The sequence below is a fragment of the Budorcas taxicolor genome, chromosome 11 (genome assembly GCF_023091745.1).
Source record: "Budorcas taxicolor isolate Tak-1 chromosome 11, Takin1.1, whole genome shotgun sequence".
NCBI lineage: Eukaryota > Metazoa > Chordata > Mammalia > Artiodactyla > Bovidae > Budorcas > Budorcas taxicolor.
In genome coordinates, this window is record NC_068920.1 from 21,382,094 (window position 1) to 21,409,622 (window position 27,529).

The 27,529-nt window shown below is 41.5% G+C and overlaps 1 protein-coding gene across 5 annotated transcripts in view; it reads left to right on the forward strand.

Moving 5' to 3' along the window:
- Positions 1 to 27,529, forward strand: part of RNF144B (ring finger protein 144B) — a 150,738-nt gene that overhangs the window by 39,063 nt on the left and 84,146 nt on the right. For 2 of the 5 annotated variants that reach the window (XM_052648718.1, XM_052648717.1), the window contains exon 2: positions 7,214 to 7,305. The exons of 2 other annotated variants lie outside the window; for them this stretch is intronic. Coding sequence is in view for 1 of the 3 variants with exons in the window: in XM_052648715.1 (XP_052504675.1) it covers positions 7,329 to 7,334 (6 nt within the window). In the remaining 2 variants the exon portion in view is untranslated. Of the gene's footprint in view, positions 1 to 7,213; positions 7,335 to 27,529 lie in introns of all 5 variants that reach the window. One more of the 5 variants, XM_052648715.1, reaches the window with a different exon arrangement.

Below are 27,529 nucleotides of genomic sequence, written 5' to 3' on the forward strand. Positions count from 1 at the left end.
CTTCTTTGCAGATTCTCTGGGGGTAGAGATGTGGAAGAAGTTTCCGAGGCTGCCTCTGGGTCAAGCAGCGCAAAACAGAAGCTCTTTGTGGACATGGTTTCTGTTCTGCTCAGCCGTCCTCACGTTCACTTGGAGCTCTGAGCTTCCCTGGCCGTGACTCTGAAGGACCTTCCACGTAGGTTTCCATACTCACAGCCCCTGTTGAAGCAGGCAGGGCTCTTTCCACCTCACTACTCTTCTCTCTTAGCTGTTTCACACTGGACTGGTGGTGAAAAGGCAATCAGCCTTGGCTGTAGTTTGCGAGGGGTGGGGACAGGAAGGAGGTTTCTGGGTCTGTGTTGCTGACCTAATTCCACATTATGTTTTCATAGAATGAGTTGATTATTTTTATATCACTTACTGGTAAGTGAATGACCTGCACTCCTTTCAGTTTTTCCATGTCCCAACTTCCAGTTCCTGACCACATTTTACACGCACTTGAAAATTCCCTTCTTAGGACCTTTTCTTGTAAGTACGTAGGAACAATATTGCCTGCTTATTGTTGGAACAGCAACTTTGCTGCCAGTATTATAAAACCCTCATCTTACATGTAATTTGTATGAGGAATAAGTTAATATTTATTGTCAAGGCTTTAAAGCAGCTGTGTTCATCATGCTGCATTTTAATATTTGATGGACCAATGGAATCTTTTCACTTTAATCACCTTCCTTGAAGTGATTAATATGCATCACTTAATCCGGCTTTCTTTCACCAACTCTGAAAACTGGTTCCTTGTTAAACGAGTTAGTTATTTGTTCCCTAAAGTTATATTCACTGTGTACTTTTTGTGTTTGACATAGCTTTTTATGTTTCAAGTTCAATGAAAAGAAAAGTCATTTTAAGAGTATATGTTCTCTTTGAATTTTGAAACTGGGATCCTCCTGTTAATTTGATGTTAGGCTGAGCATCAGAGAGACTTTCCAAGTTCAAGTTCAAACTCACAAGCATCATGGCTTTCTTTTTTCTAAAACTTGCTCACTTATGCCCCCTTTCTGCTGGTATGACATAATAAAAAAACCTCACTTTTTGAGTGTAAATTTGATTTTTGTTTCCCTTCCCTGCTTTTCAGTAAACTTTGCGATTCTTTTCAGTCCTAAACTTTAAGTGAGAATAATAACTCCATGAAGTGTGGCTTTTGAAAATGTTTAATAGACAAGACATTATTATTTAAAAGTTGATTGTAAAAATTAAAACCATTAAAAAATGATTATTATGGCAGCATTAATTTCCTCCTGTTACATGTATTGTTAGTGTGATTGATTTACCTTTGTGAGACCTACATTAAAAATAAATAAGTGTGTTTAGTAAAACTTTGAAAACAATTCCCCATCACCCACAGGAAGAATCCATTTGTTTTACAAGAAGTGATAAGTGTATTTTGTAAGAAATAGAATTTTAAGTTTATTTACTATCAGGTATTTTTTGTGTGTACTAAATATGCAATATAGTATTTGTGTTTCCTGTTGCAAAAGTAAAAAAAATAGTAGTGGAGAAAGCAGAAAAAAAGCTTTTGAGTATCTGCCCTTTGTTCTGAATGTATATTCCTTTATTGTAGATGTATTCACTGAGTAGATTACTCTAATTACATAGTTCATGTTTGTAGCAGCCTTGACTAATTCAGTTTAAAATCAGATTAAAACAAAACTTTCTTCTTCTTGTGTGTCCAAACCCATAATTTAGACTGTTCTGAACTTTTAAAAGACTGCTTAGCCAGTTTTTTTCCTCCAACCACAATTTGAGATAATTTCCTTAAAAAGCAAGAAAATTGTGCCACATTCAAAGATCCTAGAATGTGGATCCTAGCTGTTTAGGGATTGTTTCTGTTGATGGGGAGAAATTAAGTGGACCACCATGCACTATAAGTAATAGCAAGCACCAGGACTGGAAAGCCGGGGGTGAGTCTTGATTAACTCAGAGGAAGAACTGGCAGAGCCAAATTCTCCATCTTTGGCCTTAGCATTTCAGTGGGTCTTTGTTTCTTATGGACTTTCTCCCCTCCCCCATTTCCTTCTCATCTTTAATTCAGACAAGCATTTGACAGTTTTGATAGTATTTGGATGCCCTCTGAGCTTAGGAAGACATTTTCTTTGGGTTCAGTCCATTGAGTCCATTTAGGTTGTTGTGTTTTCATACTGTGTTCATCAGAAAAACCTTCAGTGGGAGGAAGCACGCAGAGATGTTAAATTCTCTCAAGTTCCTTCTTGAGTCATTTCAGCTGCAGGAGTTTCTCTTCCTTTTGCTACTTAGAGAATTGGGACTTTGGAAGTAGGGGTCCCCCTGGCCACAAAACCTCCACTGTTGCTCCAGTCCTGCAAAATATCTTCTCGCTTCCCCATGTAACTTCTGCATTTGCTTTGTGATTTGGTCAATGCTGAAAGGAGGGCTTTGGCTTAAGCAGTTGTTTCCTGGGTTAAAGGTACTCCTGGATAAGGTAATTTGACAAGACATTCACTGGTACTGATGTTATATATCGGAGGGAACCTCCCTGCCTCCTGCCTGATAAAGCACCTCAATACTAATCAACCAGGAATTCCTGAATGCTCTTTAACTCATCCTGTGGAACAGCATCGTCAAGTTCTTGAGTTTCTTCCTGATAAAGCACCGTCTTTTCAGTTCAGCTCAATCACCATGTCTGTATTTTAGCCTACACATGACGTGTTTTCTTGAATTTGAGTAACATCTTTAAAATTAACATTTATTTTAAAAGTTGTTTTAAAATTAAAGAAAGAAAAAAAAGAATCAATATCACATCAGTGATTTAGTGGTTTCTCCAAACTGTAACTTCTTTAGACATTTCATTTTTGTTAAAATTTCTTATTCAATTATGGTAATATTATTCATCATGTATATAGATAATTCACATCCATTGATCATATATATAGAGAGAGACTGGTATGTAGATCTGTTTTTCCCCTTTTATTCTAAAAAATATATTAAAGTATTGAAGGGGTATTTGATTCATTACTTTTCCTCCTTTTTTGAATGAAAATTTCTTTTTTCTATTCTTTATTTTTTATTGACATAGTTATATATATGTATTGAGTTCAATAAAATAAAAGTCCCTGCCAAAGCCCCTTTTCTGGCCACTGTTTTCTTTTATAGTTATGACTAAAAAGATAACTTGGTTGTATAGAGAAGGGTGATAGATTTATTTCAGGTTATATTTGTTAGGCATGATATTATTTCTGGGATAATTTCCACATTATTATTATTTTTTAACCTTCTCTGATAACTTTCCTTGTACTTAATGTTTAGTAAAACAAACAAACATATCTCGCTCACTTTTATATCATGACATGTCCCTGAAAAACCTGTATATAATCAGAATCTTTGGAAAAGAGATAATTAAAACATATTCTTTGGAACATAAAAGTTGTCCGCTTTCTTTTCAGCATGCTTAAATCCCATTTATCTTTTTATTCTATTAAAAGAGAAAGTAGAAAGCACCCCTAAAGAAATATTCTGTGTCCTGAGCAGAGAAGACAGATGCGCTTCCAACTCACTCTACTCCTTGCTCTGATTAAGGGGGGCATAGCTTCTTTCACCCCTGTAATGATTTTGTCCCATCCTCACAGGTCCTCCTTGGACCTTAAAACTCTTATTTCTTACAACTCTGAAGTCGCAGGTCAACTTCTTTACCAGCTAGAACCAAAACAGCAAAAGGCTCCCTGCCAAAGACAGTCCCTGAACTCCTCAGGCCAAAGATGAAGACATTTCTGGTTTCCCTGGTGTAGCCTTAGGACGTAGTAGTTGGAAATCGTGTCTGGGAAGAGCCACGTAATATGTGCTTGATTATATTGGCTGCATGGATGGACTCGCAGCCTCAATACTAATCAACCAGGAATTCCTGAATGCTCTTTAACTCATCCTGTGGAACAGCATCGTCAAGTTCTTGAGTTTCTTCCTGTCCACAGGCTTCTGTATATTCACTTGTGAGTTTCCCCAAATGTGTTTTCCAAAAGAGCTCTATTAACAGAGTGGCTGGGACAGAACTTCTTTGTAACTTAATCTGTTAGTTCAAAATATGAAAAATGTATACGGTGGGGTCAGGGTGGCTCGCTGCCTGGATATCACTGTCATGCTATCAGAGGTCAGTGAGCCCCACACCCCGTCCTTTTATTTTTTCCGCTTTGTTGGGCACAGGTGAATAATTCCTATTCTTTGGTCTTTCCCTGCAGAGTCAGCTTTATTTTTGTAAAAAAATTTATTTCTGGCTGTGCTGGGTCTTCGCTGCTGCACTCAGGCTTTCTCTAGTTGCGGCGAGAGGGGTAGTCTATGGTGGTGGTGCCTGGGCTTCTCGTGGTGGTCTCTCTTGTTGCGGAGCACAGGCGCTGGGGTGTGCAGGCTTCGTAGTTGCAGCCCGTGGGCTCAGTAGTTTTAGCTCCTGGGCTCTAGAGGGCCTGGAACTTAGTTGCCATGTGGCAGCTTGTGGGATCTTCTCGGACCAGGGATTGAACCTGTGTCCCCTCCATAGGCAGGCAGATTGTTAACTGCTGGACCACCAGGGAAGCCCTCTGCTTTCTTTTAGATGACAGTAACTGTTAATCTGGGATGCTCATCTGAGTGAATATGTTAGCTGAAGAGTGTGTCATTCTCTCGGATAAGCAAGACATTTCTTAAAGATGTTTAAGGAGACCAAACACTGGTCCAAATTTAAGGCTAGCAGGGGTAGAAGTCACATGGAGAAAGAATTCTGGCCTCAGCATTAGACAGACCAGGTATAAATCTTGGTTCCTTGACCCTTAGCTTGGTGCATGTGTGCTAACTTGCTTCCGTTGTGTCCGACTCTTTGTGACCCTACGGACCATAGCCCTCCAGGCTCCTTTGTCCATTGGATTCTCTACCCAAGAATATTGGAACGAATTGCCATCCCCTCCTTCAGGGGATCTTCCCAACCCAGGGATCGAACCTGCACCATAATCTTATATCTGCTGCATTGACAGGCAGGTTCTTTACCACTAGCGCCATCTGGGAAGCCCCAAAACCTGCCCTCTATGAGTCTCGAACTCAGGACCTTCAGATTATGAGAAGCACTGCCCACTGTGCTAGGAAGGTTGAGTGATCTGGGCCAAATGACTGACCTGTCTGAGTCTTAGTTTTCTCATCTCCAAAATGAGGATGATATTTCCAATTGGCAAGGTTGTTGTTTGAATTAGGTGGGGTAACAGATGGTAGAATACTTAGCACATAGTAAGCTGTATTAATTAGCAGGTGTAACTGTGATATTTAGGGCCATCTTAAGGCTTCTCTGAAGCCTTCTCGTATGTCTGAGCTTCTGCCTGCGTAGCTGATATAAAGCTCTGGTTTCCCTTGGCATTACTAGGTAAACTCTTTTTAATAGTAAATGGTACCCAAACACTTGGAAACTATGAGTCTGGATGTTAGCTTTATTATTTGCTTCCTGTAGGTGGTTTTGTTATTCTTAAATCATCTCCCTTTGAATTTATTGGCGTCTCTTCCAGCATACATGAAGCTGATGACTGAATAATTTGAAGGTTATAAGAATGATGCTTTCACGTGGAGGCAAAAACGTCTCTCCAAAAAAAGGTCAATGTTTGCCTCTTAAAGTTGAGGGTGGTTTTACATATAGTTGCAATAAAGTTAAGAAAATATTTCTCAGGTGAATATCTTACATTTATTTATACAGGGTCTTGCGACTACCTCAAGAGAGGCGCACAATAGCAACCTGAATCTGCTACAATGATCAGCCTCAGGATTTTCAACTTGAAAGGGAGAAAAAGGCTGTAACTCTCCCTTATATGAAAAATCCCTATTGAACTAGTAAGGAGCTTTAGAAGGCTCTGATAAAAGATCCTGAGAAGGTGATCAAGCTGTTTATTTAACCCATTCATCCAGTGTGTTTAAGTCCTTTGGACTAGGAAGGAAAAAAATTTTTTTTTCCTAAAAAAAGTAATTTCCACATTACATGAAACACTTACACCCTGGTGTCTATTTTTAATGCATGACTATGAGAATCGGGAAAGCCATTTAATTTGCCAATGTGTCAGTTTCTTTCTGTATAAAATGAGAGAGTTGGACTGGCTGCTCAGACCTCTTCTGTTCTCACAGGCTCTGATTTGTAATGCAAATTACAAATTACTGTTGAACATCTGTCAGACATTCCCAACCCTTTCAATGAAAGTTGACTGGCCTCCAGAAGATTGTATACTTTCAATATTCCAAGGAAAGAAGTCATTGTAACTTTTATAAATGACAAAAAGAGGCAGCAAGAGGGTTTTGACTTTGCAGTGTTTTTTTTTTCCCTTTCTCTTATCAACCAGCTAGTCACTGCTGCTTCTTTGATGTTAAATAGATGCTTGTTTCCATTGAATTTTCTGGGTGACTTGTCAGGTTGGTTGTGCTTTGCTCTGACGGAACATGTGATGTTAAAAACTTTTCCCCCCACTCTCTGGAAATTCTTAAACTGGCAGCCATACCACACTTTTTTCTGTAGATTTTGTTACAGATTTGCTTCATAAAGCTTAAAAATGCAAAGTTTAAGGAACATGGTATTAATTTAAGTGATATTTTAAGTTCATACTTTGTATTAAATTTGCTTTTCTCTTCTGGTCTTTAAATTTCACTTAATTTTTACTAGCTATTTTGGTGAGAACTTTGAGAGAAACATCTGTTACGTTACTCCTTCTTAGAGTTTACAATTTGTTAGAAAATACTCTGCATTGACTGAGTGCTTTGCTTGTAAACTCATTTGATCCTCTTCGACCAATGTAAGTCTTATGAGATGTTTATAAAGTTAACCAACCAATTATCAACTTCCTGGTGTGTGTAAATTAGGAAATTTAGGGAGGTTAAATATCTTGCTGGCCATGCTGGCATGGAAATCTGTTGTCTGAATTCAATCTCCATGGTTTTTCCACTTCACCAGCTCAGTTCAAATGAGCAAGCTTGATGTAACACGTTTGAAAGGTTTCCAGAAGACCCCTGAAGAATGGATTTGCAAAGGCAGACTTACTTGCTGTGACACTTTGGACTAAAGAATTTTCTCTCTCTTAGAATATACTATGCTGGTCACTCCTCATGCTTTCCTGAAGCTGGCCCTGTAAAACAGATGCATTTTTCAATTTAAGAGTCTCAGAGTGTTCACCTTAGGAGGATTCCATAGGCCAGAGTCCATTCATTCGTTCAATAATTCAATGAGGGTCCTCTCTTCCAGGGGCTGAGGAAGCAGCAGTGACTTGCAGAGTCAGAAATTCCATGAAGCTGTCATTCGAGGAGCCTGCAGTGGGGAGACAGTAAAACAAATAAGTAAAAACATCGTGTGTCATTGCATGGGGGTATGTGCTATAGAGAAAAATAAAGGAAGTGTCGTGTTTAGAAGATGATTGAGCAGATGATATTGAAGTGTGGATGGGAAGGAGGGAGGCAAGGGTGGAGCCTCTGGATAAATGGGAGACGAAGGCTCCTGGTGGGGAAACAGCAAGTGCAGAAGCCCTGAGATGAGCACGCTCCTGCACGGTTGATGAAACCTTGCAAGTGGAGAAAAAGAACCAATACAATGATTATTTTAGGAACTTCACCATGTAGTAAACAGGTACATGAATGGCCTTTTGTGTGATTCTAAGATTTTACCATGCTTTTAGTGTTAAATAATGAAAATGACACGCTTCCCAGGTGGCTCAGTGGTTAAGAATCCGCCTGCCAATGCAGAAGATGTGGGTTCGATCCCTTGGTCGGGAAGATCCCTTGGAGAAGGAAGTGGCAGCCCACTCCGGTATTCTTTCCTGGAAAACTCCATGGGGAGAAGAGCCTGGTGGGCTACAGTCCATGGGGTCATGAAGAGTTGGACACGTTTAGCAATTAAACAACAATGAAAATGACATCCACCACTCAACTCTTTACATAAAGGGTGGCATCATTGCTGAGTTTCTCAATTCTTATAGCAATTTCAGCTTTCACAAAACCTTTTGGGAGTACATTATTTTTCTGAATAGGGCGTATATTCCTAAAGCATAAAGTCCCAGAGATATATAAGGGTGTGTAAACAAAAATGATCCCTTCTGCATCACAGATACCCAGTTCTTCTCCTGGGAGGCAGGAATGTCACATTTTTCTGGGCCTAGAGACAATCTAGGGCCATAGTTGCAAGCATAGCCGAGGTTGGGGGCACCAGCTTTGGAGCCAGACTACATAAATTTTAGCCCTGGTATTGGTCCTCACTGACCAGTGTGACTTGGGCCTATAGCTAAATGTCCAGCTGCCTCCATTCCCTCATCTATAGAATGGAGAGAATAGTCATAGGGTTGTTGTGAGAATTAAATGAGATTCTGTGTTTATATAACAAATTTGGAAAATATTCTCTTCAGTTCAGTCGCTCAGTCATGTCTGACTCTTTGCAACCCCATGAATCGCAGCATGCCAGGCCTCCCTGTCCATCACCAACTCCTGGAGTTCACTCAGATTCACGTCCATCGAGTCAGTGATGCCATCCAGCCATCTCATCCTCTGTCGTCCCCTTCTCCTCCTGCCCCCAATCCCTCCCAGCATCAAAGTCTTTTCCAATGAGTCAACACTTCGCATGAGGTGGCCACAGTCCTGGAGTTTCAGTTTTAGCATCATTCCTTCCAAAGAAATCCCAGGGCTGATCTCCTTCAGAATGGACTGGTTGGATCTCCTTGCAGTCCAAGGGACTCTCAAGAGTACTCTCCAACACCACAGTTCAAAAGCATCAATTCTTCAGTGCTCAGCTTTCTTCACAGTCCAACTCTCACATCCATACATCACCACTGGAAAAACCATAGCCTTGACTAGATGGACCTTAGTTGGCAAAGTAATGTTTCTGCTTTTGAATATGCTATCTAGGTTGGTCATAACTTCTCTTCCAAGGAGTAAGCGTCTTTTAATTTCATGGCTGCAGTCACCATCTGCAGTGATTTTGGAGCCCCAAAAAATAAAGTCTGATACTGTTTCCACTGTTTCCCCATCTATTTCCCAAGAAGTGATGGGACCAGATGCCATGATCTTCATTTTCTGAATGTTGAGCTTTAAGCCAACTTTTTCACTCTCCTCTTTCACTTTCATCAAGATGCTTTTTAGTTCCTCTTAACTTTGTGCCATAAGGGTGGTGTCATCTGCATATCTGAGGTGATTGGTTTTTCTCCTGGCAATCTTTATATACCTATAAAGAATTAAGCAGTTTCTAGCAAAGAGTAAATAATAAATGTTAGCTGTCATCAGATAATCTTATAGCAATCCTATTCTATTATGCAGATCAGGAAAATATGAGTCTTAGAAAGGTCAAGAAGTTTCCTGGGAAGCCTGGCCAGTAGGTAAAGGCACAGTGATACTCAGTCAGAATTCTAATACCATGGTCCAGGGTTTCCCAGATGAGAGTCATTGAGATGGCTCTCTTACGGGTCTTCTTTTCCACCAAATAATGTGTTAAATGCCAGACAAACGTCAGTGTAGAAAGACTTGTAGGTGTTGGCTGAAAACCTAATCAAATCCATTTCTTTAATTTTTAAAAATATTTTTGCACCGAGGATATTTCACAAATGCATAATGCTTTGGTTTTCTATGTTGAGCGACTTCTGTTCTTCTAGCCAGTGTTTACTGAGTGTGAGTTATGTTCCATGCAGTGGATTAGCCCAGTGAGTGAAAGAACTAGACGAAGGCCCTGCCTTGTAGTGGTTACAACTAAATGGGCAACAGACAGGGGGATCTGTAAAATACAGGGTCATTTGCTCTCAAGGGGATTTGTCCAGTTTGGGGAAAGGTTGATTTCCTTAAGCCAGTAGGCGTTTCCAAAACTTTTTTTTGGAGAATTCATCAGGTTTGGTATTTTCGGATGTACGTCAAATACTTCTTACAGACAATAGGCTCTTTTAAAAAATTCGTCATGCCTGCTGCTGCGGCTACTAAGTCGATTCAGTCGTGTCCGACTCTGTGCGACCCCAGAGACCGCAGCCCGCCAGACTTCCCCGTCCCTGGGATTCTCCAGGCAAGAACACTGGACTGGGTTGCCATTTCCTTCTCCAGTGCATGAAAGTAAAAAGTGAAAGTGAAGTCACTCAGTCACGTCCGACTCTAGCGACCCCATGGACTGCAGCCTACCAGGCTCCTCCGTCCATGGGATTTTCCAGGCAAGAGTACTGGAGTGGGGTGCCATTGCCTTCTCCTTGTCATGCCTAGGACATACTAAATATTCAGTAAGGCTGCTTGCTTTGAAGGTTCAGTGAGCTGCAAGAGGTATTGTGTTTGCCAATGGAGAAATCATTTACAATGTAGCGCATAAAGGAAATGATGACTTTATAATGTACAAAGGAAAGACAATAGGTATGGGTTTGAAGCAGAATGTGTTAAAGGTGGGACGTGGGAGTGCTGGCTGCCTTGAAACGATGGTCAGTTCTAAATTGAAGATAATAAACTCTTAAATCAGCCTTTTTTTTTCCCTTTTGCCCTCCTCCCTTTCCCCCTTTGTGGGGTAATGCTTGTTTTGCAAATTTGCTAATAAATTGTGGTAGGAGCTCAATAAAGAAAGGAATGAAATATAGAATGATTTGAAATATTTACCTAATATTTATTGCCTTCAGTGAAAAATGATTGCATCTGTTTCCTTTTGATGACTGGCCCTTCTTTTAGACTTCATTGTACTTTGCTTCCTTATCTATTTGCCTCACTCCTCAGATTCTGTCCCTCTCATGCAACTAACTTGCTTGCTCTTGGTCTTGGATGGGACCACAACTCTCAAGGAAATCTTAGCATTTCCACCCCTGCTTCAGGTCAGGATGAGGTTCACCTGCAAACTGCCTCCCTTTCAGTTCCAGCTAATGCTTCTGGGCGCAGAGTGGTCCACAGCCCACGTGAAAGGACCATAGTCTAGGATTAGAGCTGTTACTTTTTAAAAAATTAATGAATTAACAAATTTTTGGCTGTTCTGGTCTTTGTTGCTGTCTGTGGGCTTTCTTTAGTTGTGGTGAGAGAGGGCTAGAGAGCTGTTACTTTTATTTTTGAGTGTATTTGTTTTTAAGGATAATTACAATATCGTGTTGGTTTCTGCCACACATCAAGATGGCTGAGTCATAGGTATATGTATGTCCCCTCCTTCTTGAGCCTCCCTCCCCCCACCCACCCCATCCCACCCTTCTAGGTTGTCACAGAGCCCGGCTTGAGTTCCCTGATTCATGACAGCTGTTACTCTTGAGTGATTATCCTGAAATCAGAAATTTTTCTTTCCTTTAGCCAGCTAGTCTAGACCTTCCCTTTCCAAACTGTCTGGAACTCATCTGTGTATCTAGTCTCTGCTTTCTTTTCAGCCTTTAGTGGTCAGCTGTTCAGTGGAGAGCTCCAGTTCCGCTAGCACCTCCTTGTGTGTGCCAGGACCTAGCAGATAGCACTGACCTCCGGAACCCTGGGGTCCCACAGATTTCCATGTGGCTCTTCTTAGACAGGTGTGTTACTTGGGATTGGCAGGGTGGGGTGTCCCTAAACAAAGGTAGGAAAGAGGTGGCTTTTAGCTGTCACTCATCACTGTTTCCATAAAAACACAGGCAGTCTCTCGGCCTCTTGCTGAAGGCTGAGATGTCTTGGAGTTCAGGGCATTGGGTCTGTAGTTCCTTTCTCCCTCCCACTACTCAGGGAGAAACCGGAAGCAGGACGAAAGGAATTCCTCTTATGTTGCCCTGCAGGAAGTGGAGACATCAGTTTATCTTTCATGGAGGCTTGTGTCATGTCATCCCTCCAAGGGGGTGTGTGCGTGGGCACTCAGTTGTGTCCGACTGTGTGACCCCCACGGACTGTAGCCTGCCAGGCTCCTTGTCCATGGGATTTCCCAGCCAAGAACACTGGAGCAGGTTACCATTTCCTTCTCCAGGGGATCTTCCCGAACCAGGGGGTAAACTCGCAACTGTTGTGTCTCCTGCATTGGCAGGGGGGTTCTTTATGACGTGGGTGGACCTCCGCCACTTATCCTGACTTGTTAAGATTCACCGTGAGAAGCAGTGTGTCTGCACGAAACTCCTGTCCCTTCCCGAGATCTCAGGAAGTCCCATCCTCGCTCAGAGTCAGGGATCTCCATGGCTCCACCTCATTGAAGAATCTGTCCACAGGCAACCCCTGTGCCTCTCCAGACAGCCTCCTCTTGCCCCAACATGCTAAACCCACAACTGGCTAAATTTTCGGTATCCCGCCTGCCAAGTCTACTTGGAAGGTTTCTTTGACTGCGTAGTTTTATTATTATTATTATTTTTGCATAATGCTCTACAACTGTTAACCCTTCCCATCACTGATTAAGGCAGGAGTGTGTCCGTGACAATAGGGACTATATCTGACTCTTGGATTAGATGAAATAATATACATAAACTTCTAGCCCAGTACTTGGGACATATAAACCTTAGCTTCCTTGAGTCTTTCTGTGTTCTGTTTCTGGCAGCAAGCGGTTACGCAGGCAGGCTCTTCAGCTTTTGTTTGGTGAGCCCCGTTACAGGGTGATGTTGGTCCCCCCAGGTCTGGGTTCAGAGTCATCCTCTCCCTGTGACTATGGGTAACAGGCAGTTTGTTCAGCCTCTCTGCCTCAGTTTCCTTATTGGTAAAGGTAGCACCAAGAAGGGTTCCTATTGGTAACGTAGTTGTGAAGATTAAATTAGTTCATATACTAGGTGCAGAGAAGACCTTGCACACGGTGCTGAATGAGTGGGAGAGATGATTTATTCTATCAGGAACAGAAGTGAGTCTTCAGCAGTCATGGCCACATAAAGCAGTGATTTCCGTCGCTATGTAGCATCAAGTAAGGTGAGTTCCCTCTCTCTCTTTGGGAAAACGCAGGTTAGATTGGAGTTGATTGTACGGAATAGGGTTTCCAAAACTGAAGTCAAAAGTCCTATTGGAGCAGCCTTGCTGAGAAGGGGCTGTGATTCACCTAATCGAGATAGGCACATTTCTCAAATCCCATTGTAAGAATCCCCTGGGGCACCTGTGTGACTGGTAGATTCTAGGGCTGTGCCCCAGACAGACCTAGTGAATCATAATCTTCAGGGAGGGCCTTGGAATCTGATGTCTAACAACACAGACAAATAGTACCACTTGGAAACACCAAACATTGAATTCCCTGGGAGCCTCGAAAGAACACTGATGCCTGGGTCTCATACACTGGGCATTCCGATTTGATTGTTTTGGGGTCTTGGTGGACTGTGTACAGGCATGGAGAACTTTTTTTTTTTTAAGCTGATTACAGAAATCAAATGTGAGCCAGAGTTGAAAACCACTAAAATAGAGAGTGAAAATTCAGACTTCAGTCAGTATTTCTCGGAATCAACTGCGGAAGGGGGAGTGGTATTTAAAATATAGATTTCTAAGCTCCAGCCTGCTGTATCTGACTTTCTGGTAGCAGGGGATGGGCTGGGCTGAGGGTGGATTAGGGAGAGTGAGAACCTAGGAATAGACGTTCCAGATGACTCTTCTGCATGCTAGACTTTGAGAACTACCCACCACGCGGTGTTTTCCCTTAGTAGGCATGAGTGGAAACAGCTGAATGACTGAAGTGGAGTCATTATTTCCTCTTCTGCTAAACCAGTCTGTTAGAAAAATATGCTTCTTCATGTCCTGTTCATAACTTCATTATTTGCTCTCTCTTGATTGGTACTGGGTTTCCAGAGAGTTGTCTCCTTTTTAATATGCTTTGATGTGACCTGGCAGAACTTTGTGGGGTTAGTTATTCTTGGGTTTTTGCAGGGCCACGTGAACATAAATGGGCAGATGATAAACTGGGGTAAAGTGCTGTAGGATGCATTCAACCCAGCTGAGCAGGTTGTAGTTCAGCGTGGGTGTCTGTGTCCCCAGGGCTGTTAAACCCAAGGTCTGAGAAAGCTGGAGCTGACAACAAGGAGAAAGTAGAAGCTCATAAGATTAGAAGTTCTGCGGAGCTGTTCTGAAGACAGGAAGCCTGTCACTGCTCTCAGATGGCGACCTTGCCCTCAGGACTGGAGTCTGGTGCGCTTATTGCTCAGCTCTACATTCCCTCCATCACCTCCACTAGCTTTGTTCATAGTGATGCTTTCTAAGGCCCACTTGACTTCACATTCCAGGATGTCTGGCTCTAGGTGAGTGATCACACCATCATGATTATCTGGGTCGTGAAGATCTTTTTTGTACAGTTCTTCTGTGTATTCTTGCCACCTCTTCTTAATATCTTCTGCTTCTGTTAGGTCCATGCCATTTCTGTCCTTTATCGAGCCCATCTTTGCATGAAATGTTCCCTTGGTATCTCTAATTTTCTTGAAGAGATCTCTAGTCTTTCCCATTCTGTTGTTTTCCTCTATTTCTTTGCATTGATCGCTAAGGAAGGCTTTCTTATCTCTTCTTGCTATTCTTTGGAACTCTGCATTCAGATGCTTCTTTCCTTTTCTCCTTTTCTTTTCACAGCTATTTGTAAGGCCTCCCCGGAGAGCCATTTTGCTTTTTTGCATTTTCCATGGGGATGGTCTTGATCCCTGTCTCCTGTACAATGTCACGAACCTCCATCCATAGTTCATCAGGCACTCTATCTATCAGATCTAGTCTCTTAAATCTATTTCTCACTTCCACTGTATAATCATAAGGGATTTGATTTAGGTCATACCTGAATGGTCTAGTTGTTTTCCATACTTTCTTCAGTTTAAGTCTGAATTTGGCAATAAGGAGTTCATGGTCTGAGCCACAGTCAGCTCCTGGTCTTGTTTTTGCTGACTGTATAGAGCTTCTCCATCTTTGGGTGCAAGAATATAATCCATCTGATTTCGGTGTTGACCATCTGGTGATGTCCATGTGTAGAGTCTTCTCTTGTGACTTAGAAAGCATCACTATGAACAAAGCTAGTGGAGGTGATGGAATTTCAGTTGAACTATTTAAAATCTTGAAAGATGGTGCTGTGAAAGTGCTGCACTCAATATGCCAGCAAATTTGGAAAACTCAGCAGTGGCCACAGGACTGGAAAAGGTCACTTTTCATTCTAATCCCAAAGAAAGGCAATGCCAAAGAATGCTCAAACTACCGCACAATTGCACTCATCTCACACGCTAGTAAAGTAATGCTCAAAATTCTCCAGCCAGGCTTCAGCAATACGTGAACCGTGAACTTCCAGGTGTTCAGGCTGGTTTTAGAAAAGGCAGAGGAACCAGAGATCAAATTGCCAACATCCGCTGGATCATGGAAAAAGCAAGAGAGTTCCAGAAAAAACATCTATTTCTGCTTTATTGACTATGCCAAAGCCTTTGACTGTGTGGCTCACAATAAACTGTGGAAAATTCTGAAAGAGATGGGAATACCAGACCACCTGACCTGCCTCTTGAGAAACCTGTATGCAGGTCAAGAAGCAACAGTTAGAACTGGACATGGAACAACAGACTGGTTCCAAACAGGAAAAGGAGTACGTCAAGGCTGTATATTGTCACCCTGCTTATTTAACTTCTATGCAGAGTACATCATGAGAAACGCTGGGCTGGAAGAAGCACAAGGTGGAATCAAGATTGCTGGGAGAAATATCAATAACCTCAGATATGCAGATGACACCACCTTTATGGCAGAAAGTGAAGAGGAGCTAAAAAGTCTCTTGATGAAAGTGAAAGTGGAGAGTGAAAAAGTTGGCTTAAAGCTCAACATTCAGAAAATGAAGATCATGGCATCTGGTCCCATCACTTCATGGGAAACTGATGGGGAAATAGTGTCAGACTTTATTTTTTTGGGCTCCAAAATCACTGCAGATAGTGACTGCAGCCATGAAATTAAAAGACGCTTCCTCCTTGGAAGGAAAGTTATGACCAACATAGATAGCATATTCCAAAGCAGAGACATTACTTTGCCGACTAAGGTCCATCTAGTCAAGGCTATGGTTTTTCCAGCAGTCATGTGTGGATGTGAGAGTTGGACTGTGAAGAAAGCTGAGCGCCAAAGAATTGTTGCTTTTGAACTGTGGTGTTGGAGAAGACTCTTGAGAGTCCCTTGGACTGCAAGGAGATCCAACCAGTCCATCCTAAAGGAGATCAGTCCTAGGTGCTCTTTGGAAGGACTGATGTTGAAGGTGAAACTCCAGTACTTTGGCCACCTCATGTGAAGAGTTAACTCTGGAAAAGACTCTGATTCTGGGAGGGATTGGGGGCAGGAGGAGAAGGGGACGACAGGTTGAGATGGCTGAATGGCATCACTGACTCGATGGATGTGAGTTTGAGTGAACTCCGGGAGTTGGTGATGGACAGGGAGGCCTGGTGTGCTGTGATTCATGGGGTCGCAAAGAGTCGGACACAACTGAGCAACTGAACTGAACTGAACATTCCCTCCGCTGACGTGTGTCACACTCAACCGGGGCTCCGTAAATAGTTTAGAAATGAGAATCTTTTCTACTGTGGCAACAGTGTAAGAGCAGTGTTTCACCTTCTCCATTAAGACGCAGGGAGGGACTTCCCTGGCGGTCAGATGGTTAAGAGTCCACCTTCTAATGCAGGGGATATGAGTTCGATCCCTGATTGGGGGACTAAGATCCCACATGCCTCAGGGCAACTAAGCCTGCACGAAGGCAAGCTGCAACTTGAGAGCCTGCACACTGCAATGAAGAGTGCAGCTAAAAAAAAGAAAAAACTAAGGGAAACAACAGTTTCTTTAGAGAGCCCATCTAGGAAATTTATATGCACTAGGTCAGTGCAGAGATTTACCAGGTCCCCTTGGAGTGAATGAGTCCTCAGTCTGCAAAACCAGGTCACAAACTAATTGAAGGTGTTTTATTTGTGCATGAAGAATCTGTTCCTCCGACTGGAGGTGGGAGGAGATTAAATGTGGAAGCATAGGTAGGAAGAATCTCTGCACATTGGCAATTCCATATGAGCCTCATCCAGAGGAAAGGATACCACAAACACTGAGACCTCAGGGTTTCTGTCTCTGCTTTGGAGATGGCTACATTAGGAAACCAAAGCCTGCTGGCATCGACAGTTAAGTGGTCAACCTCTCTCGTGATCTACTTGATACTCAGCTCATCAATAAACTTGACACTGATTTCTCTTATAGCTTGCTCAGACCCTTGCTATTCAAAGTGTGGTCCATGGACCAGCTGTATGGGCATCACCTGGAAGCTTGTTAGAAATGCAGACTCTCAGGCCCCACCCTGCCCAGCCCTGTGTCTTGGGTTTGCCTGACAGTGTGGCATTCTCTTTCTCTGTATCATTCTGGATATTTAGTTAGTATGAGTCATTATCCGTGGTTTTGATTAACCTCAAGATACCAGCGAGTAGTTTGCTGAGCCTCTCAGGCTGAGGGCTGATCCCGGGCAGAGATGAATTCACCAAGGGAATGTCACTGAATGGGTGGCCAGTTGGCCTTCTCCAGGTGACCTCCCTTTGTGTTATGTGCTGCCTTTGAATTTCAGCACTGACGCCTGTTACCCGTTGCCTCAGATGACTGTATGGCGTGTACACTACAATGAGCTTGCCTCCTTTCCCGCTCGGGAGCATATTTCTCCCATCCACTTGGACTGCAGCAGTTTCTGAGAGTCTTTGCAGTAGGGAAGAAGGGAGCCTTACCTGCAGGGCACAGCTGTTAGTAGATTATCATCATCATTTTAAAATGAACCAAAGTTCATACTTGATTCTGACTTCCTTCGTTTCTACCCTATGCCCTCTTTTTCTGCTGCAAGATGTCATGGACGATATCGCATACAATTTAGTTGTCATCTCTTCTCAGGCTCCTCTTGGGTATGTTTCTCAGACTTTCCTTGTATTTGAGGAGTATTGTCAGATGTAGGCTAAACATATCTGATCATACACACTTAATCCCTCAACTGGGATTTAGGATTTCCCTGATGCTCTTCTTAGCGATTAGGCTGGGGTTAGGGGTTTTCAGGAGTTTGACCACAGAAATAAAGTGTCATTGTGTCAAGGGTACACACTGTCAATATGACTTGCCACCACTGTTGATGTTGGCTTTGATCACCCGACTGAGTTGGTGTTTGTCAGGATTATTCACTTTCTTTTTGGCCAGTGCACTGTGAGGCATGTTGAATCTTAGTTCTCTCACCAGGGATCGGACCTGTGCCCCCTGCACTGGAAGCTTGGCGTCTTAACCTCTGAATCACCAGGGAAGTCCCAACAGTGATTTCTTGACATCCTACGTGTCTAACATCCTACTAATCCTCTAGTCCTGCCAGTTCTGTGTCTTATGTAATGTAAGAAATGCTTACTTTTCTCCAGGCCCCTTGCTACCACCAGCATCATTTCCCACCTGGACTGCTGAAATATATTCTTACCAAGAAGCACCTGCATTATTTTGCTTCTGTTCAATCTATTTCTATGCCGCAGCCAGGGTGATACTAAAAAAAAAATAAATTTCTGCTAATGTCAGTTTGCTTTAAAAAGCTTCCCATGGTCTTTTAGTTTAACTCTTAAACTTAGAGATTTCCTCTCCATTGTCTGTGTCTACCTCTTCAGCCTAATCTCAGAGCAATCTTTTTCACCTTCTTGATAATCCAGCCCTATTGAATTCTGTAAGTCCTTCAAATACACCATGCTTTCCCTTCACCATGAAGGAATTTGTGGTAGATGATAGATTAAAAATAATTTTAAATTTAAACCATATTTAGATTCTCTTCATATGTGCTCAGTAGCTTCAGTCTTGTCTGACTTTTTGTGACCCCATGGACCATAGCCTGCCAGGCTCCTCTGTCCATGGGATTTTTCAGGCAAGAATGCTGGAGTGGGTTGCCATGCCCTCCTCCAGGGGAGTCTTTCCTACCCAGGGATCGAACCCACATCTTCTGCATTGAAGGTGGATTCTTTACTTGCTGAGCAATCAGGGAAGCTCTGCTTTTTGGACTTCCTAGATGGTGTGGTAGTAAAGAATCCACCTGCCAGTGCAGGAGATGAAAGAGATGTGGGTTCAATCCCTGTGTTAGGAAGATCCCCTGGAGAAGGAAATGGCAACCCACTCCAGTATTTTTGCCTGGAATTTCCCATGGGCAGAGGAGCCTGGTGGGCTACAATCCATGAGGTCACAAAGAGTTGGATATGACTGAGCAACTGAGCACATAAACCATACTTTGCATATACTAGAGAAACTCAGTAAAGAAACTGGACCTGGTGGTCCAGTGTTTAGGACAGGACAAAGAGCTTAGGTTTGCTCCCTGGGTGGGGAACTAAGATCGGCAAGCTGCTTGGTGGGCCAAAACAAGAAAAGAAACTTGGGTTGGATTGAGTTATTTTGTCAAGTAAAGACTTCAAGAAAAGTATCTTTCTGTGTCTGTAATTCTGATTTTTTATACAACCCTCCTATCTCCATATCCTTGGCCATACCACGGCTGCTGTCATGACTGCTGCGCCAGTGCATTCTACTGGAAGTTATCATTTAGTCTGTGCTGTCCACAGGCTCTGTGTATGATTTTCTGATTTTCACAGAAACTGTGCATGACAGTTATCTGAGACCAAGCCTCAGAGAGGCTAGGAAACTCCCTCTAGATGAGACACCTAATATTCAGTGGAGCTAGGATTTGGATTCAGCCTTGACAGATTCGAAAGTCTATGCTTTTTTTCATGGTATGATGATTTACTATATGGTAATGTAGTTTAACCAAGGTGTTTCTGATTTCAAATAACTGAAATAAATATGGGCTAGCTTTAACAGAAAGGAAAAAATTATTATAAGGACAAGGCGTGTCTTAAGGAACTCAAAAGATAGGAATGCAGCCGGCTTCTGGAAGAAACTGGAACTGAGAACTGGAGAATCATTTTCTTTCCCTGGCTCTTTTCTTACCTCCTCTCTTGCACACCTGCTTTATTGCTTCCTCTCTAGTTTGTTCTGATGTTCATATACATGATGGAATATGGCTACCATACAGAATCAGCCAAGCAGAGAGATGTCTGTCCCTAAATGCACATTCCACATTCCTGATAGAGAAAATCTGATTAACTCTGCTTCAGACATCCATCTGTTCTGGGCCCAATCAACTTTTAGCTAAAGGAGGCAGAATTACATCAAAAAATTCAAAGGAAATTAAAGAATTACCTTTGCTGGTAGGAATGAATGACTCTGGTCTTTTCTTACTCACATCGTTTGACTACAACTGATTCTGGGTACTCTAATTATTACACGGGAAAGTCTAAAGTTCCCCTTCAGCTTCGACCCATGATTATAGCTCTTTGAAGAGAAATTAGGACTAGAGTAGGCTTGGCCAGTATATTGTCATATCAGTGATCATCCTGTTTTGAGCTACATCATCATTGTCCCCTAATCTTGTTGTTGACAGCTCAATTGGCTCTACACAGACAGACGCACGTGCACACACACACACACACACGTGTGCGCGTGCACACACACACACACGTGCACACACACAAACACACACTGGAGTATGTTTACAGTTTCTGCTCAGAAGAAATTACTGCCTCCTTGGAACTCAAGTTCTGCCTTAAGCTGCAATGGCAACAATTCCACTGACTCTTTGCCAGTGTAAAGTGAGTAGAACTATCTTACAGCCTATTGTCTTTACTGTCTCTTTATGATAATGCTGAGTGTCCTTTCCCCTGTAGTCACTAATTATCAAGAAGTGAGTTCCATTTCTCTCACTGAGCACAGTGAGAAGAATAAATTCACCTGGGATTCTTAGGGCACCAAGGGTCACCGACTCTTTTCTCATTTGGAGCAGCTTCTAAGCAAGGAGGTCAAATCTCAGCACCCAGTTATCCATGTGTATACATTCTATATATTCTTCTGTAGCTGTAAAGAACAACTCAGGGGGAACCATTGATTGTTACATTTTTTTGGAAGGTGGCCCAAACTTAATGAATATTAAGTGTTCCAAAAGTTTCTTTGCAGATCAGTGGTTTAGAATTTGGAACTCACTTTTCTATGGAAACCATGTCACACTTGCTAGTTTCCATCTCTAGCCAAACTATAAACGATCATTTGGTCTACAACACAGCTGAAATGGTTTCCTTGCCCTTCAAGTGAGAGTCTGGACTCTTCTGTGTCTAAAGCTCTGAAATCACTAGCTTTCTGAATACCAATTCCCCTGCATTTCTCCAGTTTGAATTTCTGTGGACCTCCCTCTTTTTTCTCACTCTAAAGAAGGAAGGGAGACACCAAGGAGGTGTACAGGTGAACGATAGGTGTGGGCTTTAGGTACTGAAGGATGCCAGGGGTACTAGATGGCACAAAAGGAAGGGGAGGGTGGAAATTAGTAAGTGTGGTGTCTTTTGTGACTCTCATGAGAAAGATCGAAAAGTTGAGGGGGATGGAGGAGTAGAAGGAGAAGGATAACTGCACCATTTGATAAATAGGTGTTGTCCTTAGTCTGTGCCTGTGTGTAAAATATTTATTAACTATTTTTTGGTCATATGCAGTTGAGCTGTTCTTTGCCTTCAATTAGCCTGCAGTAAATTAATAATGAATTTTACAGTATTCCCCATTGGTTTAGCTGAATTCCTGAACCCCCCTCCCTGGGATAAAGCAATGTGGTTGCACAGAAGTCCAGCCAGGTAGTGGAAGGTATGGTCGGGCCTCTAATGGCACAGCTGTGTTAGGTCAGCACTGTGTCTTCATGGCGCTCCTGCATACGTGGCTTTAACAGATGATTTCATTCTCTTTTTTGGCTTGGACCTAGATAGCTTTACATTCTCAGCAAAACAGATGGACAGCAAGGTGAAACAGGATCTCGTACTAAAATAGTCTTTTGAGTCATCCTCTTTTGACTGTTCACTCTTCCAGGAAACTTGCCCCTTCCTTCTTGCAGAAGGCTACTGCTGAGAAGTAATGCACTCTGTTTCTAAACTTTCTTTTCAGTGTACGTTTTTTGTTTTTCTTCTTGGTCGAGGTGGAGCTTTTGCTAAGCTAGAAGTATTGTCTAATTTGTTTTGGCATAACACCTGGATTTTTGCCCAAGGTAAAGATTTAAAAATAGAATTAAACATTTTATGTCAACCTTCCATTTTTGTCCTCGTTCCAAAAAAGATTCCAATTTGAGAACAAGGGGAGCTTGATTTCACATACAAGTTTATTTTGGGAAGCAAGGGTGCTCGACGAAGATCACTTGACAAGGTTATTAGGTTCTAGTCCTTGTCGTGACAGTAACTGCCTCTTGGACCCCAGGAGAGTCTGCTCATTTTTCAGTGCTCAGTTTTCTCATCTGTAAAAGGGGAATGATACCATTTCAGCCGAAAGGTGGTTGTGTGTATTCAATGAGAGGATATTTGTGAAGGCACTCAGAGGAAGTCACATTGCTATAGTAACCTAGGTTTTGATTAGTTCTTAGAGGTTAGAACTATCTTCCTCTATAATGAAATAGTTTATATTGTAGCAAGGATTCATTTGTTTAAAGATTTATTTGTTCTTAAACTAGGATATTGTGCTCAATGCCTTTTATTCAGTTCTTGCAGAAAAGAAGAAGTAATGTACACGTCATTGTCATTTCATTTTTGTTGGTTTTCTGTTCATTCATTCGAGATATAATTGACATATCACATTATATTGGTTGCAGGCGTACAACATAATAATTAAAAAAATTTTTTTATTGGAGTATAGTTGACCATTTGATCTTTCTTGAATGCAGTGTGAAATCAAGGATAGCACGATTCAGGGCGTGATGTGGCTCACAATGACTCTGCTTCTTTGGGGCATGTATTACTACCATGTTTTCTGATACTAATCAGGCATAAGCTGATGTCAAAGGAACACCTGGAGCCACCTGAACTGTTAAACTGAAATAGTTAGCATGAACAGGCAGGCGGCCACCCAAGTCTACCGTGTTCTTTTGAGGATGATGGTATCTGATTTCTGCTTCCTCATTTCCATTTTGGTAGCTAGAGGTAAGTACTGCAGATGCTATGTTGTCTAAGATCCTATAGGAGTATGTATAAAAACTGCAGGTTAAAAAGTTTGGAAGTTTTTTCTTTAGTACTTAAGTAACAATGTCATTACACTGGTCACTCTGAAAAGTTTTGCCTCTGTTGATCAAAGAGCATACAGTTTTTTGGATTGATGATTCTCCAAACCGAGGAGTGTGTGTGTGTGCATTAGGTCATGGAGAGGAAACAGATTCTTGACCAGGGCCCCCTAATCCCAATAGAATGGTCTAGGAGCCTTGCACCCGCATTTATACCATCCATCTTGTTTCATTCTCATCCTGACAAGGAAAGGTGAGTGCGTCTCCCCTGCTTATCCCATTTCTTAGTTTGCTATGTTAACGTCTCACACGATGGAATGGTTTCTTTATTCACTAATGCCTATCAGAGCAGTTATATATACCCTTTTATTGACATATAAACATACTATGTATAAAACAGATAACTAATGAGAACCTACTGTATAGCACAGGGAACTCTATTCAATGGTCTGTGGTCTGTGATGACCTGAATGAGAAGGAAATCTAAAAAAGAGTGGATATATGTTTATATACTAGGGGATGTAGCTCAGTGCTAGAGCGCAAGCTTTGCATGTATGAGGTCCCAGGTTTGATCCTTGGCATCTCCACATGGTTCTGTTTCGGCTTCCTTGTTGCCTCAGAGAGTAAAAAATCTGCCTGCAGTGCAGGAGACCTGGGTTCGATGCCTGGGTTGGAAAGATCCCCCTGAAGAAGGGAATGGCTACCCACTCCAGTATTCTTGCCTGGAGAAGCCCATGGTCAGAGGAGCCTGGTGGGCTACAGTTCATGGGGTCGCAAAGAGTCGGACACAACTGAAGTGACTTAGCACGCACACATATAACGGATCCACTTTGCTGTACAATTGAAACTCACACAACATTGTAAAGCAACTGTACTCTAAATACTTTTGTTTTTAGATAAAATTTGAAAGTTTTAACATATCACTAATAAGCCTTTTTGAGTTTAAGAAAGCCCTGGATATTAACAGCAATTAGGAGTAAAATTAGGGTTGACTTTCTATGATTATCTTTTGCTTTTATAATAGCTTGAACAAGTTTTGTAAGTGAGTCTTTTTCGGTTTATTAATCAAATGCCTCTGCTGGAGCAGTTTTCTGCCATCAACAAAGCTTATCTGTTGTCCATCTTTCTACATGTACTCACGCAATTTCTCTTCTCCAACCTCCTCCCTGTTGGATTCTCACACTTCTGCCCACTCGGTTCCTCCCCTGCTACAGGGTGGGGCTCACACAGCTGCCTTCCTGGATCTGGCTGGCCCTGCTCTCACTTGCATAGATGTCTGTCTTTTCTTACACCACCTGAAGGCTTTTTTACCTTTGTAGTCCCGGTCCTTAATAAATAACCTGGTCAATAATAGGAGCTTAATAAATATTTACTGAATAAAAGAATGAGTGTTATAATAGGGTAAGATCCTCGTACTAAGGGAGGAAGACCAGAGAAGGCCATCTATCAAGATGGGGGAGAAGATAGATAGAGGGAGGGGGTCCCAGAAAAGGTACACCTTGGGTGACATTTTGGTAAATGAGGAGTTCTTCATCAGGTGAAAGAGGTGGGGAAGAATTGCCTGGGCTTGGGAAATTCCGTGTGCCTGAAAATAGCTTAGCATGGCTGGAATTTAGATGCAAAGTGAAATGGGCAGAAGATGAATCTAAAAGGGTAGATAGGTTGCATGTTACTTTGAACTTTGTGCCAATTTAAATTGTTTAGGTTATTAACCAGAATTACCCTCTGTGATCCACTGGGTCAATCGGTTAATACTAGCTGGGATTAGATCTCATGAGGTCATTTGATTAGACGACTTATTATTTAATTAATTTTTTGCCCAACAATTATTTGAAGGTAAATGGATGGGCATATTTGTCCGTGTTTAAGACAAAAGTTGGCTGGAATCATAAACTGAAATCTTAGAAGTTTTAGGGGACTCTTCTCAACTTAGAAGTAAAAATATTGGAGTCTTTAACTCTAAATGGACTATGTCATGAGAGAACTTTATAGCTGAATTTATGTTTTAATGAGCCTTTCCTTTATATCCATTACCAATCATTTAAAAATGCAGGTACATAAGATTATTTTCTGCAATAAGATTATTTTCTGTAGTGATGACTTTTGTGAAGGTTCAAAGAGATAGTGTATGCAAAATGCTTAGTACAAGTACCTTGCCTGGTATACAGTAGATGCTCAATAATACAATCTATTCCTTCTTCAAACACATCAGGCCTGAGGGAGATTTCACTTCACCTTTATGAACTTTCAGGAGAAACTTTCAATACAACAGCCTGCCTGCAAGTGTATCTTTGCTGAAATATCAGCTGGTTCTTTTGTAAAAGTTTGGAATTTCCTTGGTGTTTTTAAACAAGATTTCCTCTCTTAAATGTGCTCATTGTTTGTGTCTTAGATCGCCAAGATTTGATTTGAGTACAGAGTCTTCAAAGTGTTGGTGGGACTAAATATTTTAGCAGATGCTTGCATTTGAAATACTTCTAACCCCTTTCATGTCCAGGTTTGAGTGAATCACACTGAGGCACTCTTGACTTGCAAGACAAATGTGTTTCTCTTGGATTTGAAGGACGGAGGGTTTGCTTTATGCTTATGAATGTTTACTAATGCAGAGGAGAAATTGAGATGCCAGGTTGGAAAAATAAAAACTTGAATGAGGTGCTTGCTGGGCATCATTCAGGAGTATTGTATGTCTTTGTGTGTGTGTGTGTGTGTGTTTTTAATTAAATTCCAAGCTGGTACAATCCATCTGTCTGTTAAAAATAATTAGTTGCCTTGTTTTCTACTTAGAGATGTAACAGTTCCAGATTTGCAAGTGAGAATTCTTTTGCAACATGAGCCATTGTCTGGGGGTTAGATTTTAGGTGAGCAGTGCAGGTTACCTAGTCACATCACCAAGTAAGTCCTCTTTCAGGGAGCATTTCTTTGGAGACGTGCAATTTTCCAAATGCCAATGACTAGAAATAGAATTACTAAATTGGCCTAAAACAAAGTAAAACTATAACAAATATCAAAAGTAGAGTTTTTTTTAGATCACATTCCTTAATCATAAGCCAATTAAATTAGAAATTAATAATAAAAATATGACACCCCCCTAAACCACTGGGAAACTAAGAAACTCTCCCAAATAAACCTTTGATAAAAGAATAAAGAGAAAGCAATAAAAAAATTGCACATATCCAAATTTTTAGGGCATAGCATATACATAAAACTTTACTCAAAGGAAAACTTATTAAAGAACTGATAAAGTTTTAAAAGTTGGAATTAATGTAATGAAGAAAAAATTGAGAAAGAGGCTAAATAAGATTTTAGAACCTGGAAAAAATATACACAGGAATGAAGAAACAGACACAACCACATAAAGCAGGGAAGTTGGAGAAATTGTGAGAATTATACATGAAGACTATGCACGAAACTCTCTAGAAAAAAATGAAAATATTGAAGAAATGGACATTTTTATAAGTAAAACATAAAAGATCAATATTGACTTATGTAGAAATTTTAAACAGATAATTACTATAGAATTTCCAGTTTGTGCTGGTTGTTGTTTCCCATTTGGCATTGGTTCTGGACTTTAAGGAAATATTATTTTAAAATGCACTAAAATAAGATGAGAGGATGAGATGGTTCGATAGCATCACTGACTCCGTGGACATGAACTTGAACAAACTCCAGGAGATAGAGGAGGACAGAGAAGTCTGATGTTTTTCAGTCCGTGGGGTTTCAAAGAGTTGGACTGACTTAGCAACTGAACAACAACAAAATAAAACGAGGTAGAAGTCTCCCACCTTGTAACTTCAGGATTTACTGTGATCTCCTCTCATAGTGTGTGAGATGTATGTGTTGAAAAGAGTGTTTGCACTTTAACACATGTTTAAATGTGAAAGATGGTGCATATAACCCTGTCTTCCCCACCAATTCTCTCCAAATCCAAGTTAACTTATGCCTCTCTCTGGAGAACAGTGTTCAGAGCACTCACTAAGAAAATGAAAAACGTTCCAGCGTTGGTGGCTGAAGACAACTCACTCAGTCCAGTCTTCAGGGAGTGGGAGGAGAACTTGGTGCTGCTCACCCTGTCAGCTCCTTCATGGACCGCTTGTGGTCCATGACCCCCACTGCGGCCTATGAAAAGCATGAAGCTGCCAGGCTGATTGCTGGTGAGGTGGGTGGCAAGTGTAGAAAGCTTGACTGCTCCTGATAGGGTAGTTTTGTCACTTTTGTAGGGTGCAAATCTATACCTATTTGTTTTATTGTTGAAAACGTTAACATTTATTGTGGGATAGTCCCCTTTGGCAGAAAATGAGCTAAAGGAATGCAAAGTTTAATGAAAAATTAAGTAGTAAATTTGTTTCTTTTATTTTTTTCAATTTATTATTACTTATAAACTTTAAATTTTGTATTGGAGCATAGCCGATTAATAATGTTGTGATAGTTTCAAGTGCACAGCAAAGCAACTCAGTCATACATATACATGTATCCATTCTCTCCCAAACTCTCCTCTCATCCAGGCTGCCATATAACTTTGAGCAGAGTTCCCTGTGCTCTATAACAGGTTCTTGTTGGTTATCCATTTAAAATATAGCAGAGTGTACATATCTTTCCCAAAGTTCCTAATATCCTTTCCCCTGCTCCTTTGCCCCAGTAACCATA